Source organism: Ammospiza caudacuta, chromosome 3 (genome assembly GCF_027887145.1).
Source record: "Ammospiza caudacuta isolate bAmmCau1 chromosome 3, bAmmCau1.pri, whole genome shotgun sequence".
Taxonomy (NCBI): domain Eukaryota; kingdom Metazoa; phylum Chordata; class Aves; order Passeriformes; family Passerellidae; genus Ammospiza; species Ammospiza caudacuta.
This window is the reverse complement of record NC_080595.1, coordinates 92,664,643-92,679,819: the sequence shown is the minus strand read 5'-3', so window position 1 is coordinate 92,679,819 and position 15,177 is coordinate 92,664,643. Positions and strand designations below refer to the sequence as shown.

Below are 15,177 nucleotides of genomic sequence, written 5' to 3'. Positions count from 1 at the left end.
TTGCATGCAGTTGAACACAGAAAATCAATGTGTTTGCTTAACACCCTGACAAGGATTAACTGGCAGTGTCTTAGGCTCATTACAGAGGCATTGGACTAGATCACCTTCATCAGTCCCTTCTAACCCACTTCTTTTGCAATTCTGTGATTCCAACTAAGTGCTATAAAAAAATAAAAATTCTTCTAGGTATTAGTACAATGAAGAGGATCTAAGAAAGAAAACAAAAAGATTTTTGCCTGAATAACCTTGTAATGACCTTAAAAACCCAAATATTGGAGGAATATTCTAATCAACAAGAAGCTGTCTTCAACTTAAGTGAAGTTTCAGCACAAGTTTCAGCACAAGTTCTGAAAACAACTCAGGCCATGTATTTTATTGTCAAGGATTTTAATACTGTTGAACAGCTTGAAGATTTTTTTCAAGTGGAATTACAGAATTAACGTCACCAACCTTAGAAACTTCTCGCAATCTCAAAGCTGAAACTTGGACTGCATTTGAAGCACCCACCTGAAGTGCCATTTCTGCAAATTAAATGCAGTGACAGTGACCTCATAGCAGCTGAGGTTTCCAAGAAGGACAGCTCTTGAGTTTTCCTGCAGAACCCTTGAGGCCATTCAAGGCATTTAAAACCACAGGGCTCCTGAGTGTTGGCTGTGCAGGAGCCTGATGTGCAGGGTCTCACCATGGGCTCACTCAGAGCATCCAGGTGTGACAGTCCAACTGTAACATCCGAGGCACTGCCACCAAGGCAGCTGTGGTGGGGGCATCACTCAGACCCTCTGGGCTCCCTTCAGCTGAGCTTTAACCTGCTGCTGGCTGAGCCAGAGAGCGCCCTGCTCCCCTCAGGGCACCGCCAGCCTTGGGTGAAGTACTGCAGGGGGTTACAAAATTACAGGCACACCCTAAAATCTGCATCTTCTGACCCACAGCCACAGAGCTCAGTGATGATGCACAGCAGTTACTGTGAGTGAGAGGGTGGGAGATAAAAAACAAACCAAAAACCACTCACACAAAGAGGTGAATAACTGGATGTGCAAAGTACCTTCCTACACAAGTCACAAATACAGTGTTTGCCTGGTGAGAAGTCAAAATATTTTGCTCTGTGGCTTCAGAGATGATGCAAAAGTGGAGTAGTATCTGACATACAATACCCCTTTCTATTATCTTTTAGAAAACACATCAATCTCAACAGTACAATGAGCTTGTGGGAGCAGAATGGTTCACCAGGCATGGAGGGGGTATTTTGAGTCAGGTCATTTCTAGCCTGGCTGGTGATCCCTGGGACACATATGTTGCTTTTACTTTCCTCAGTTACAAGCTGGAGGTACCTATCTCTAGAAAGTTCTGTGATCAGTTTATTCAAAGTATTTAAAAAGTGCAAAATTATAAATGGTAATGAGTAGGACACTGTGTTGTTTATGAAAATACCATAAACAGTTTATTAATTCTTTTGATTTATTGCCATAATTTGTCTTTTGTCCCCAAAAGTCTGGTTCACACACTATGTATACAGCAGAGAAAAGCTGAAATCTCATGATAGGACAAAACAACTTTAGTTTAAAAAACCCAGGAGAATGGAGGAAAGGCTAGATTTTCAGTTTCTGTCAGTTCAGCAGAAGCACAATTACATTTGCAACAGAGCAGTATCGACTCTACAGAAGAACTGATAGCATTCCTTACTGCCAAAAGAAAATGCCAATGCTACTAAAACCCATTAAATGCTTGCACCTGGCAATCAAAGATACTTTGGTGGGTGTGGATGTGTATATACGTGTGTGCTCGTACAGAGAATTCTTGTCTTGGCTTCTGTGTGCTTTTTATGGGCACTTGCTCATCCTGTGGTTTGCCGGAAGTAGCCGGGAGGATACGTTAATCCTGTTTGCTGTTGCAAGACTGCCGGACAGATGATTTCTGATGCTCCAGCAATGTGATGGACTTTTCAGAATTTTCCAAGTTTCTGAGCAGAGTCTCTAGGCGCCTTTTGATTTTCTTCTGATCCTCAATGGCACATCCGATGACCACGGACTGGAATTTCTGATCGATGGGTCCTGCTGGCACGTCGGACGTGCACGCACCGTAAAGCGACATGAGGCGCATTTTGGCGTCTTCCAGATCGTCGAGGAGTTTGTTGACGATCTCATCGATCATCTTGGTGGCGTGCAGCAGGGACTCCTGCTGCTGCGCGTTGCGGATGGTTTCTACGGAAACCTCCACCGTGAGGGTTCGGCCCATCAGGCGATTCGCAGTCAAATTGAGTTCTTCTCTCTCACCTCAATTTAAAACAAGGAAATATTCTTGGTTACGGGCAAATACTTTCCTGTGTAAATAGCATCATCAAGATACTCAAACTGCTATAACTTGACAGTAAACAATCTTTTTTTAAGTAAGTGACAATCAACAAGATTTCCAGAAGGCAGAAATGAGCTTTTTACATTTGCCCAAGTCATACTCATTTCATAGAGGCCAGTATCTGATTTGAAATGAGGCATAATTGTAAGCAATGTTTTCCTCTGCTGACACAATGCTTGCTGTGTCACTTTCAAGCAAAACATACAATATTATGAGGAAACACTGGGTAACAGAACTAGCTCATTAAGGACTTCTGTGCCTTTCTGAGGGAGAGATTTAGACCTTCCCTGAAAGCCATAAAGAGAAAACTAGATATAATAAGACGCCATGAAAAAACTGTTTTTCAATTTTCTGAAAGTATAGCTGCTTTTCAAAAATATGAGATGTAGGCTCTTGAAGAGCCAATAAACCAGCAATTTAAAGCACCTAATAATTGGGTTTAGGGAATATATTTAAAGCTGTGAATCACACAACAACAACAATGACCTTAATCATCAGGTTCTTGCAAGCTGTACACTTTGTAGCACTCATGCCTGTCCAGTAGTCAAATAATTTTCAACTATATTGTCGTCATCATCATCAATGACTCTTCCCCAGCAGAGCAATGTTAATCTTGATTTTGAAAATGTATCAGTGAACTGAGTATAGGCTTTCCCATACACAGTATGAATTTAGTCAAGAAGAGTTCTCAGGATAATGAGTAACACTTCAACAGCCTCAGCTGGCTCCAATCTGCACCCTTACCAGCAGCAGAGTGCTGCTCACAAAGAGCTGCTCCCTAAAAGATGGGCTGATTAGACTTTGGGTCAGTTGCAGGGTACAGGAAAGCAGCTTCTCACCTTCACTGATGTGCCTCATATCCTGGCTGTTCTGTATATTGTGGATCATTTCAAGCAGAATTTCTTTCTCTTGTTCCATGGCAGATGCTGCATCACGGAAAGCCTCTACCCTGTACATGGTTGAACCAAACAAAACATTTAAATAATAAAACAGCTGTTCACCTATATAGCTGCAAAGAACTCTTATTTTAAACTTCAGCTTAGAGTAAGTGCAGTCAGATCTTGGTTATTCATGAAACAGATTCTCTGACTTCATGACCTTCTCTATCTTCACTTTTCAAGACTCAGTATAATTTAAAACAACAAACAGATGGAGGGGCAAACAGAAACAACAGCAATTCAATCAGACTTAAATTTTTTATTTTACTGACAGTGCTGTTGTATCTTACTCTGTGGTTAAGCTGGATACGCCGAGTCTGATGGTACTACAGCCCCATAGCAGAAGTCCTGTAGGCGGCTGGCAATTATTATCAGCTGCCTAACTCGGAGACAAAGGGACCGAATCCCCATCAGGGAACTTGGTAATGAGGGTGGCAGCTGCAGAGACGGAGGCAGCAAGGGGCCCCGGCTCCCTGTGCGACCGCCAGGCCAGCAGAACCCACCTGCACAGCAACAAGCAGCAGAACACTGCAACGCGCCAAACAATGCCCTTCACAAAGGAGAAAACCCTGCGAGGGGGACAGAGCTCACACACTTCTATTAACAGGACAAGGCTTTCCCAACACAAGTGCTGTGCCTTGTCACTGGGAGAAGATGCTGGACTGCCTGCTCCCACTGTCACTGGTGCTTTCCATGGAATGATGCTCACTGTAATTCACACAGGGAGGAAGCGCCTGTGGGAGCAGCTCCTATTTCTGGGCTTGCAAGGAAGCATGAAACTCAGTCCCTCCTGAAACCAGACTCCTACTCCAGTCCCATTCCTGTGCTGAAACTCACATGTAATGCAGTGAGGACAAGGGGAAAGTTCATCACAAACTGCTGTCCCTGTAACTAATGGGTCTTGGTAAGTGTGTGGTTCTGTGCCCACAGCCTGCTCTCCTTGTGCAGGAGAGTGCAGACTCAGCTCACCATGGGCAATGTGAAAATGCCCCATGAGAAATCTGAGTCCAGTTTCTTAATTCATGTCTTGTTCTCCATCACAGTTTTAAAGAGGGGGCTTTTGCATTCAGTCAAATAATGGAAAAGAACACTGAAGCACTCCAATGCAGCACGTTACTTGACCTGATACAAAAAGGGAAATGTATGTCCCACTCCCTTTGCTTTTCTCTTAGACTTGAGAGTAGGGGCTTGCAGAGCCCTGTCCAAGCAGGAACAGGCTACAAGAGTTGCCCAAAACCATCAACTCTGCGTTCACAGGCTGCACAGAAAAGAGTATCATGTGAAACTGGCTGGTGGTTTGAGATGCTTGCAATGCACAGCTCAGGAGGTCTGGCTGCATCATCAGAATCCATCCATCTATCCTGAAATGTTTATGAAACCTGGCCAGAAAATGGCAAACAAACCAAAACATTGTTAAGTCTCTTAGGTGCTCTACACTCTTCAACATTTCTGGGCGCTGCCCTGAGACAGGGGTGGCTCATTGCTGTCTCCTGGGACAGGAACGGAGCTGCTGCTCCTTCCTCACAGGCTGGCTGAAGGGAGTGACTGCAGGAAAACAGCAGGAAGAGAAAAGAGAGTGAAAGCAGAAGAACGGGAGCATTTGAGGATATAGTCACTCTTCACATGCAGCCTGTTCATGAAATAATTTCTGTTTTACAAAATATTCAACTTAGTCAGTGAAAGCACAGGCTTCAGGCCTTGCCTTTAATGTTTTTTCTGAGGCGGAGTGGGAAAAGTTAATGCAATGCAAATTCATGCCAAGAGCAAATACTTTTAATTATTATTTTGGACTGGTTAGTAAGAGCAGTGAGGCAGGTGGAGTCATTTCATACTTCAGATGTCTCCACTTTATAATTTAGGAAGTCTAGTAATATTTTTAAAATGCCTTGCCATGCCTTTAAAAATAAAACTAGTCACTGGAAAGTTGTAAATTAAAATTCTGAAGTGCAGACTTTCAATTTTGATAGTGTTTTAAAATCAGATTCTGTAAATCATTGTACTGATGTAAAAAGTAAAGTTCTGCCTTCAGGAGCTAGATCAGTCCATGATTTCCACAGGCTTTGCTGGGTCCTAAGAAGAATGTGGAAAAGCTGCATTGCAGGGATGGATCCTGAATTGGTACAGTTCTAAAGAGATGCCTAAAATATCACTGCTTCCAAAGGCCAGCTTGGTATGTGAGGTAGGACCTGAAAGCCAAATTGTCAGAATTAATGTTGCATACTGAAAAAAAACAAAAACCCAGTTCACCAACTAGAGCTTTGATTGACATTTATTTACTAAAGGTAATATAACCAAATCCTAATAACTATTTTATTTGCAATAATTGCTACTTCAGAATTATTTTTACCATTTCCTAAACTGCAATATAGAGTGCCACACAACAATGGGACAGGGTAATTTCATAACAGTGCTCTAGTGGGGGGAAAAAAAGCCCCCAAAAAAATGGAAACCAGTCACATCAACTTCAGGAAAATAATGTGTCAGGATCACACCATGCAGTCAGTTCTCATAACTTCTTTACTAAAATGCATGGTTTCCTAACTTCACAGGTTTCTGTAAATCTTTCCTTTCCTTGTGTGGTGGACCCAAAAAAACCAGTTGGAAGATTTAAACCTCTAACAGAGGTGACTGATGTGGGAAGGGGTGGAAATCCAAGTCTCAAAAAAACAACCAACCAAAGAATGAAAGGCGAAGAAAAAAGAACACAAAATACTCATGTTTATGCCCAGGTATCAATTATTTTGATGCAGCAGTATAGTCTTTTTTCCTCAGAGATGAAAACCTCCAATCATCTTTTTACTTGGAACAATCCAAGTAAATCTGTTGCTTTGAACATCAACTAAATACTCCATTTATTACCTAACACTGAAAAAGACATTCCTTACTTCTGATTTTCCCTGTTTGTGAGCAATTAGCTGAGCAATGCCTTTTTTGCTACATACCATTTACATGAGCAGAGCATTCCCCTGAGAAACAGGTGGACCAGGCTGTGCTTTTGTTTCCAGAGGAGAAACCTGACACCCTCTTTCTTAGGACAGCTGCAATAACTCTGTCCTTTAAACCACTGACTGACTTAAACAGCCCACTACTAAAGTCCACGTGCTGCAGCTTCAGATAAGTCTTCAAAGGAAATAAGAAACATCTGAGGATGGAGCAGCTTCTTTCCTGAAATGGAGCTAATCAGGCACACTGGAGGGAGACAAAACAGGGGGTTTCACCCTGGCATCCTCAGCTCCTTCAGCTGAGTGTCCACTCCCAGGTAAGCAGTCCTGTGACCACTGAAATGAATGGTGGGTGCAACATGGTTGACCCAAAGAACAAGATAAAAAGTACAAAAAATGAAGCTAAAAAATACCCAGCAAGAATCTGACTTACCTCATGTATCATCACACCTAAAACTGTGTTTTCACTTAACACAACCAAAAGAACACAACGACTCATGGACAGAGCCTCTGCTCTGGCTTCCAGCTGCTCCTGAGAGATCTTAGCAGTCACAGCAACACCAGGGTCCAAGCCCTTCCAAGGGGCAAACGTGCCACCTGCCCCTCACCACCTCTGCCTCGGGCACTCCCTCCCAAACTGATTCCCCTTCCCTGCTCACCACCTTCCGTGCAGAAGAAATCCCCTCTGCCAACACCCATCAGGGAGGTACAAAAATACCCCATTTACTGTTGGAAAAGAAGCCCTCACAGTGGAAAGAAAGGGAGGAAAAGGAAGGCTGTTCAAACTGGAGTGTTTTACAATGGCTTTAAGGTGAAAGAGGGTAGGCTTAGATTCGCTATCAGGAAGAAATTCTTCACTATGAGCATGGTGAGATGCTGGAACAGGTTGCTCAGAGAGGTTGTGAACACTTGGAGGTGTTCAAGGCCAGGCTGGATGGGGCTTTGAGCCACCTGGTCTACTGAAAGCTGCCCCAGCCCAAGTCAGGGGGCTGGAACTAGGTGATCTTTAAGGTCCCTCCTAATCCAAACCATTCTGTGATCCTGTGATTTCCAGAGGGATGAAACTTGCTTCACAGTTCAGTTTACCTTAAGCAACTTGAGAACTGAGGATAGTTGAGGGTTTTAATTAAAGGCTGTAGTTCAGTTTGACAAATTTTCACTTATTATATTTACAAGCAACATCTTGAGGGTCTATAGCAAAACCAAACAAGCTGAGAAGGAGAAAGTTTGGACATTTTTCCTCCTGTCATTCACATAAACTTGAAATGAAGCATGTTGATTAGTTGTGAATAGAAAAAAACATAAGAATTGAGTGACTTTTATCAAATTGGACTTTTTTTTTCTCATTACTATTCCACGTTTAGAATTATGGCTGTCTGAAAGGACCACAGCAAACTGGGAAGTTTAATTGAGGGTTTAATTGCTGGCTAACCAAACTGTCTGCTTTGTTTCAGAGTCACTCAGCAAATCTAAAACACATTTTTGCATATTCTCATGCTAATTTCTGGATTATATATTCATCATACGCCTAGACCTGGATGTAAGCAGTGAGACTTGTTTGCAGACAGTGATTTTGTTTAGTCAAATTCAGAGAAGTCTGTAAAGGACTTCAAGGAGATTTAATCAAGCTAAGTGAAAGGCTAATATAACAGCACATCGAGTCCACTCCTGAATAATGCAAAGTAATGCAGGCAGAAAGGGGAAATAAAACTCCTGCATCCCACAGAGCTCTTTTAATTACAGGAAAGTCCTAGAAACATTCTGGGTGGTTCTGTGAAAGCTGCTGATCAATATGCAGCTGTAATGAAGGAAAGGGTGTGTTGAAACAGTACCAGAGGAGGTGAATCAGTGGCATCCTGCACATCCATCCACCTCAGAAAGGACACTATGTAATTTAGCAGAGCTGAGAGGACAGGGAAGATGATTAAAGGCAAGGTATCATCTCTCATGAGGCCAAACTGGGAAAAAAGTCAAATGGTATTATTTAGGGAACATCAAGTAGCAAAAAAAGTCAAGACATGTCTTGGCACAATGATGAAATTCACATAGCATTTACAATAACTTTGGAAAAACACACCTCAGCTGCAGAATGCAATGCTGTTCACATTTTATAGTGAAATGTTTCAGTACACCTCAGAGAGGAGGTGGGCACAAACACAACAAGAACATCCACAGCTGAACCAGTAAGTTCAAAGGGAGGTCTGGAAGACAAGACACCTCACACGCCAGCATACAGCACTGCAGCTTAAAGGCTTGCCAAAGTCTCCGAGAGCCCGAATGACACCAGGTTTTATCCTCGGACTTCCTGCACCTTCTTATAAAACACCCGCAAGTGCGGGATAGGGGCGACAGGGTGGGACAGACACGATGCACCGCGGGCTGGTACAGAGCCCGTCCCCGTCTGCCAAAGGCTCCCCACACCCCGAAGGGTAGCAAACCCGAGCAGCCCTTCGCGCTTTCTCTGAAAAACCTCAACTGTCATACATTCGTATAGACATTCCTATTCTCGTGTATTTCCAGGCCACGCTAACTCACCTTAGAGCAGCAGCTCCCATTTTTAAACTCTGCCCCCCAAGGAAGGGAGCGCTTTTTCCCTCGGCTCCCTCTGAAGCCCCACACCGCCCCCCCTCCCCGCGCCCCAGCCCGCGCTGCGGAGCCACCGGCTCGGGGCCGGCCGCCTCCCCGGCCCCCCCAGCGCCCGGCCCCGGCCTCACCTGAGCTCCAGCTGGTCCAGGTTCTCGAGCAGGCGGCTGGAGCGGTCGGCCATGGAGGTGGAGCGGTAGAAGCGGCCGCGGAGCTGCCCGCCCGACTGCTGCTGCTGCTGCGGCTGCTGCTGCGCCCCCTCGCTGGCCTTGGCGCTGATCCTGGCCTGGGCCATCCCACCCGCCGCTGCCGCCGGCGGAACCTCGCTGCGGCCGCTCCCTCCCCGCGTCCCGCAGGCGGCGGCGGCGGCCGAATGCCGGCACCTCGCTCATGGCCAAAGAAGGAGCCGCCCCGCCGCCGGCCCCCGCGGCCACCCCGCCCCCGCGCCGGGCCCGCGGGCGCCGCCTCACGCAGCGCGGCGGAGCCGCCTCGCCCCGGCCGGGGGCAACCGAACCACCGGAGGGGCCGGGCCGGGCGGGACCAGGCTGGGTCACCCGGGCCAGCCTCCCTGTCCCTCTCCAGCGAGGGAGACTCCGCAACCTCGCGGGGCAACCTGTTCTAGCGCTCGGTCACCTCGACAGTAAAGAAGTTCTTCGTATTCAGGTGGAACTTCCCTTCCTGTGCATCAGTTTCTGCCCATTGCCTCTTGCCCTATTACTTGGCACCACGGAGAAGAGGCTGCTCCATCTTCTTGACACCCATCCTTTAGGTACGTGATCACATTGATGAGTTCCCTCTCAGTCACCCCTCCTCGAGGCTGGACAGACCCAGCTCCCTCAGGCACTCCTGGTAAGAGAGATTCTCCAGAGCCTTGGCTGAGTTACCTGCCCCAGGAGCTCCGTGTCCCTCTGGTCTCTGCCCTGAGGCCGGCTGGGCCGAGTGTCCCCTGTTGTGACCGACACCGCAGTGTCACCTGCACCTGCCCCGCGCCGGTGTCCGGCAGCCGTGTGTGCCTCCGCTCCTCGTGTCACGTCTGGGGCACAGAGACACCCCGGGCTGTCCTGCTCCCACCTCCACTCCCCTTTGTGACAAAAGCAACAAAACCTGGACCAGCCAAAAGCAGCCAAAACCACACTGAACTCTGGCTGTAGTTCAGCCAGAAGCTACAGGAGGAATAATGAGATTTTCAATATCTGTATTAACTTTGTGTGACATGGGAGATACTGGTATGAGGATTTGTATTCCAGAGCTGGTCTATATGACTGGTTCCTTGGTTTGCTCTTTCATTAATGAAAACAAGAAAACCACAGCTACCCAAATGTTATTTTTATTTAAGGCTAATTAAACAGTAAACTGCAAAACTGAAAACAGTGGAAAGTGCAAGAAACAGGAGGAGAAAAAATAAGGGCTTTAAAAATCCAGAAGCTTGAAAGGAGAGAAAAGTCAAACCAGAGACAACCCTTACTGCAAGCAGAACTTGAACAGAATTCCTAAAAGAAAAAAATAAAAAATAGGTACTTTGGATATGCTACTTATAGTGCATCTTTCTCCTGCCAACTGCAAGAGCCCCCTACTACTTGCAGAAAAGCAGCTGTTTCACCATCTGTAATTGTAGGATTCTACAAAAAGCTTACTAGAAAGAAAAGTGGTTTATGGTCTCTTTTTATGCCAGAGAGAAAAGATGTATGTATTTCATGGTAGCCAAGGTAGTGGATCTACATCTAGTAATGACTTGTCCCAAGAACATATTTAATTTGCCTGTGTGAAATGGCACCTTCTCTCTCACAAGCACCAGCAATTCAAGTCACACATAAGTTTTACTTGCCACTACTGTGAGTATTTAAAAAGGAATTTGCTTATCCCAAAAGATGAGGTTTGGGCAAATACCCCATGGCTCCAACAGACCAATTTTTGGCACCCAGCTAAGAGGGATTTTGTTGCACAGGGATACTGTTTTGTATGCTTATCCTGCTGTGATTCAAAATAGCTGTTTTCTCAGGCTTGTCCATTCAGAATGATATCATGTCCCAAGTACTCTCGTTAAATTAATTGCCTGAGTTTTCTTTGTTTTAGGTGGTTGGATAAGCAAGGCTTATTGCCTGTGAGCTCATGGAAATAGCTTCATTGAAACAAATGTTCCATCCATCTCTCCACAGGCTCTACAGAAGATAATTAAAAACCATTTCCCACCCCAAACAGAATCCATTTGTAGCCATGACACATAGTTTGCTACCATTTGTTTCCTGGGATCCTTCTATTGTTCCCATGCCAATTTATTAAGCATCAATTAGATTTGGTTTAAAAAGTAGAAAGCAAAGTAGCTGCACAGCTCTGAACATTTTTTTCCTCCACAGGTAAACAGGGGTTTAATTCCACAAGTTACAACTGGATCAGAGGTGCAGAACAGCTTTAAGTGTCCAAATGTATCACACTTGACTTAAGCTCTTTAACAGCTAAAGGACACTTTACATGGGAAGGAAGAATAGCAAAACTGTGAAAACAAAATGAAAATTTAAAAGCAAAAATGGTCTTCCAGGACAAGTCTTGAAATTATTGCCTGTAAAAACTGGGATATTTCCCTTTCAGAGACTTGGAAGAACCTTGAAAACTGCTTTTCCTGCTCTATAGAGTAGATTGGCCCCCATCCCCTCTATTTTTGCATAGGTATGTAAATGGACAATTGGCATAACTTTTCCAAAATAATAACTGGTTGGTCTAGAAAGATTGGGGTCCATCTCTGCAGGAAGGAAACTGATTCACAGCTGAATTGAGGGAATTTTGAGGACACAAAGGCAGGAATTGGGTCCTTTGGGGAGGCAAGCAGGAGGAAGGGCCCCCACACATGAAACAAGGCACATATTTCATTCTCCTCCTTGCCATGAGTGGTGAAGCACAATCAGGACTGCTGGTGATGCCATGCTAACATCCCTGTCCCCACATCTGTGGTCAGGTGAAGGACTGCACAGCCCTGCTCTGGCTATAGGCACCAGCAAAAACATGAGGAGAGGGTGTGTCCCCCATTGTTCCTGCATTCCCATCACAGCAGTGAAAACACTGGCTGTCTCTTGTTTAAACTACAGCCTTGTAAAAAACGGGTGCTGATTGCAAAACAGCAATGAACAGAAGTCTCATTCACACGCACAGAATCCCTTGAGACAGCAGAAAGAGCAACTTTCCCAGGTCTCAGACATCTGAAGTACCCGTACAAGTCCCAGAGCCAGAGAGATGACCTACACCAAAAGCACTGCAAACTGTAACACTACTAAATAGCACCTTAATTCCAGCTTTGCCTTATTTCAAACCCTGATATATACCTTGTCACATACCCTAACACATGAGCTGTCATGGAACAGGATCAAAGAGAAAGTCCACACCCAAGAAATGCCATGCAGGATTATTTTCCTGCCTTCATCTACAGGAACTTAGTATTTTCAAGTTGAAACATGGGAAATTTAGGTTAGTTACTAGGAAGAAATTCTTTTCTGTGAGGGTGGTGAGGGCACTGGAACGGGTTGCCCAGAGAAGCTGTGGATAATTCATCCCTGCAAATACGCAAGGCCAGGTTGGATGGGACTCTGACCAACCTGGTCTAGTGGGAGATGTTCCTCTCCACAGCAGGCTGGAACCAGATCATTTTAAGGCTTCTTCCAACACAAACAATTCAGTGGTTAAGAACTTCCTTGTGCACAGGTGTTCTGCAAACACAACAGTTCCCAGACATGGCTGAAGGATGCATCCATGGCTCAGGCCAGCCAACCAAAACCAGCCTGCAGTCTCCCCAGCACTGCAACAATAATGATAAAGATGGGCCAAGCTGACTTTTCAGGGTATGTTTTCAATCAAAATACATGTCTGCTATCACAGTAGGCTGCCCCCTCACTTCACACCTGCTGAACCTGTGCTGCTGTGTCTTTTCTGCTGTTCTAACCGATGCTAATTAAACCTAGCCCTGGGTTTGCCTCTACATGCTGCAGTTGTTTTACTGTGTGGGCAAGCGCTGAGGTCCCAGGCCTTTTAGAAGTGTGAATAAAGCCCTCTGTCTCAGGAGCAATCTGAGAGCTGCTGTGACCATTTTGGGGCATGCAGCCGTTCATTCTCACTGGAGCAAAGCTGACAATTAAATGAGCCAGTGCATTCTGTACAGCTGAAGATGCTTGGTGGATTGACAGTGGAGCTCTGAGCAAAAAACCAAAGGGAAGGACTACCAGAAATTAGGGTATTGCAGTCAGTGAAAGCCAATTTGCACAGATTTACAAAGGGAACTTTATATTAAATTTCCATGCACGCAGAGCTTTGCTGTTCAAGTACACACTTGGCATGTTCTTGCCATTTGCCATAAATGTTCTGACTTTCTTACATTCACTTTTAGAATTATCTCAGGCCATATTATTTGACCCATATTGTTACTACTGAGCACCAAACCACTTGAACTAAGAATTTCTACAGGAAACTTGAAGGAGTTTAGAAGTACTAAAGAAAAATGCAGATGCAGACTTTCATAAAGCTGCTTAGCTGGAAAGAATTGCCAGAAAGTATATTTGTGCTAATGTAAGCCAATTTTTCTGAATTAATTTTGAAATAATTCATCATTCATCCTCCTCACCTCCTTCCAATTTACAGCAGTCTCTGTAAACACAGCCAGGACACTGCAAGCAGATGATAGAACACTTTCCTTTTAAGAAAGACGGTGGCGTAACTTCATACCTCTATAAACTTCACTATATTTGGTAAAGATTTCATAAAGGTTTGCATTCCATGACCACTACAGGAGCAGTGGTGGTCATTTCTGTATTCCTTGAAGAGCTACGAAAACTAACCCACCACCCAAAACATATATAAAAGGCAAGTATCTTAGAGTCAGCTAATGTCTCTCTTTTTAATATTATTAAATAACAGAAGCAACCAGGCAGATAAAACACTTCAGTGCTCCAGTGACTCTAATAACAGTTGTACTGGCTTATTTGGCATCTCACCTTGTCTCTGAATATGACCAAAAAGGGATTTTGTTTTGTAAGAATGTGGCACAAAAAGTACTAAAGAATTAAGAGCCTTATCTCTCAAGTTGTCACAATTTCAGTTTTACAAAACTTAACACATGCACCATGCAGAAATTAAAAGCACTGAGATGAACAGCTTGTGGTAGTCAGGGAGAGATTAGACTTTTTCCTCATTAAAGATAAATACAAAGAAGCACAACTGAATTACTTTAGGCTAATGAAGGATGAACTCAAACATCACCACAAAAGTAAATGCTCTTGAAAAGGGCAGACAAATGATTTCTAGTACAAATGTGCTGGGCAAGCCCCTTTTAACAGACAGGTTGTGCTTGTAAATGCAGGCAGATTTCTCAGCCTGTGAAGGACAAACCTCAAAAATTTCAGCCAGTTAAACAAGACTCACCAGACAAAACCATTGAATTCTGAAACACATTTACAAGACAACTTTTCTAGCTGAAGGTGTTCAACTACAAGATGCTGGTGAGTAACAAGTCACATGCCTGTACATGCAGTGTTTTAAGAATCTGATTTTCTCTGTTCTTCTGGAAACAGAAGTATCACAAGCCTGCGATAGCAGAAAATTTCACAAAGAAAAATGTGAGTTAAAAGAGAACCTCAAAGAGACCAAAATTTTCTTCAAAATGAGGCCAAATTTCAAGATGTTGCTAATTCTGAAGACTACTGCTATAAAAATAACAGAGAAACTAGAACTGTGATTAGTTGTTTTATAAAAGCCAAGGCAGCAATGGTTGAGAATTGCCATTTGTTTTGGTAAGCAGATGACAAGGCCAACACAATGTGTTTAATAAGTGGAGCTTCAAGTATACGGAATGTGTGTGCACACAGGACTTTTTTTTTTTAATGCAACCAATTAAGTCATGCCCCATCAGGTACAAGCAAATTTAAATTTATGACAGAATAAAATGTTATGAAAAAAAGTACATAATCAAATTCTAACCTAGCAGAATCTGGAGAAGACAATCTATCCAGGTTTTAAACAGTGTTGAGCCAAAAAACTTTCTCAGACCGAAACACCTTTTCATGTGAAAGGAATTGGAAACTTCAGGATCTATATGGGAAAAAACCTGCCCAAAAACTTGTATAACTTAGAAGAAGATGCTTTTGAGGATAAAAGTTGTTTTCTGTTTCATTCAGTCCTTTAACAGAAGCACTAGGAAAAAGTGGGAAGAATTCTGGAAGTGATTTAAGCTAAAGACAGTAGCAAATTAAATAGCTAAAGACAACTCAAAATCTCCCAAAATAGGGCTCCCTCAGCAGCAGTATGACTACACACCTGAATTTTATCATGAGTACAATTAATCCAAGACTGGCAGTAGGAAAGCAAGCAATAGACACAAGGGGAGACTG

At 44.0% G+C, this 15,177-nt stretch overlaps 1 protein-coding gene across 1 annotated transcript; it reads right to left on the bottom strand.

The window, feature by feature from the left end:
- Nucleotides 1-1,088: 1,088 nt before the first annotated feature.
- BAG2 (BAG cochaperone 2) lies at nt 1,089-9,170 on the bottom strand. The gene is made up of 3 exons (XM_058802455.1): nt 8,944-9,170; nt 3,189-3,298; nt 1,089-2,270 (listed from the first exon to the last, which is right to left on the bottom strand). The coding sequence occupies exons 1-3, from the start codon at nt 9,105-9,107 to the stop codon at nt 1,870-1,872; spliced, it is 675 nt and encodes a 224-aa protein (XP_058658438.1). The 5' UTR covers nt 9,108-9,170; the 3' UTR covers nt 1,089-1,869.
- Between the last annotated feature and the right edge of the window lie 6,007 nt (nt 9,171-15,177).

Excerpts from the sequence above, each read along its gene's own strand:
- BAG2 (XM_058802455.1), bottom strand. The coding sequence starts at position 9,107 with ATGGCCCAGGCCAGGATCAGCGCCAAGGCCAGCGAGGGGGCGCAGCAG. Across the intron at positions 3,299-8,943 it reads CTGGACCAGCTGGAGCTCAG|GGTAGAGGCTTTCCGTGATG; the intron begins GTGAGGCCGGGG and ends AACCATGTACAG. Across the intron at positions 2,271-3,188 it reads TATGAGGCACATCAGTGAAG|GTGAGAGAGAAGAACTCAAT; the intron begins GTGAGAAGCTGC and ends TTTTAAATTGAG.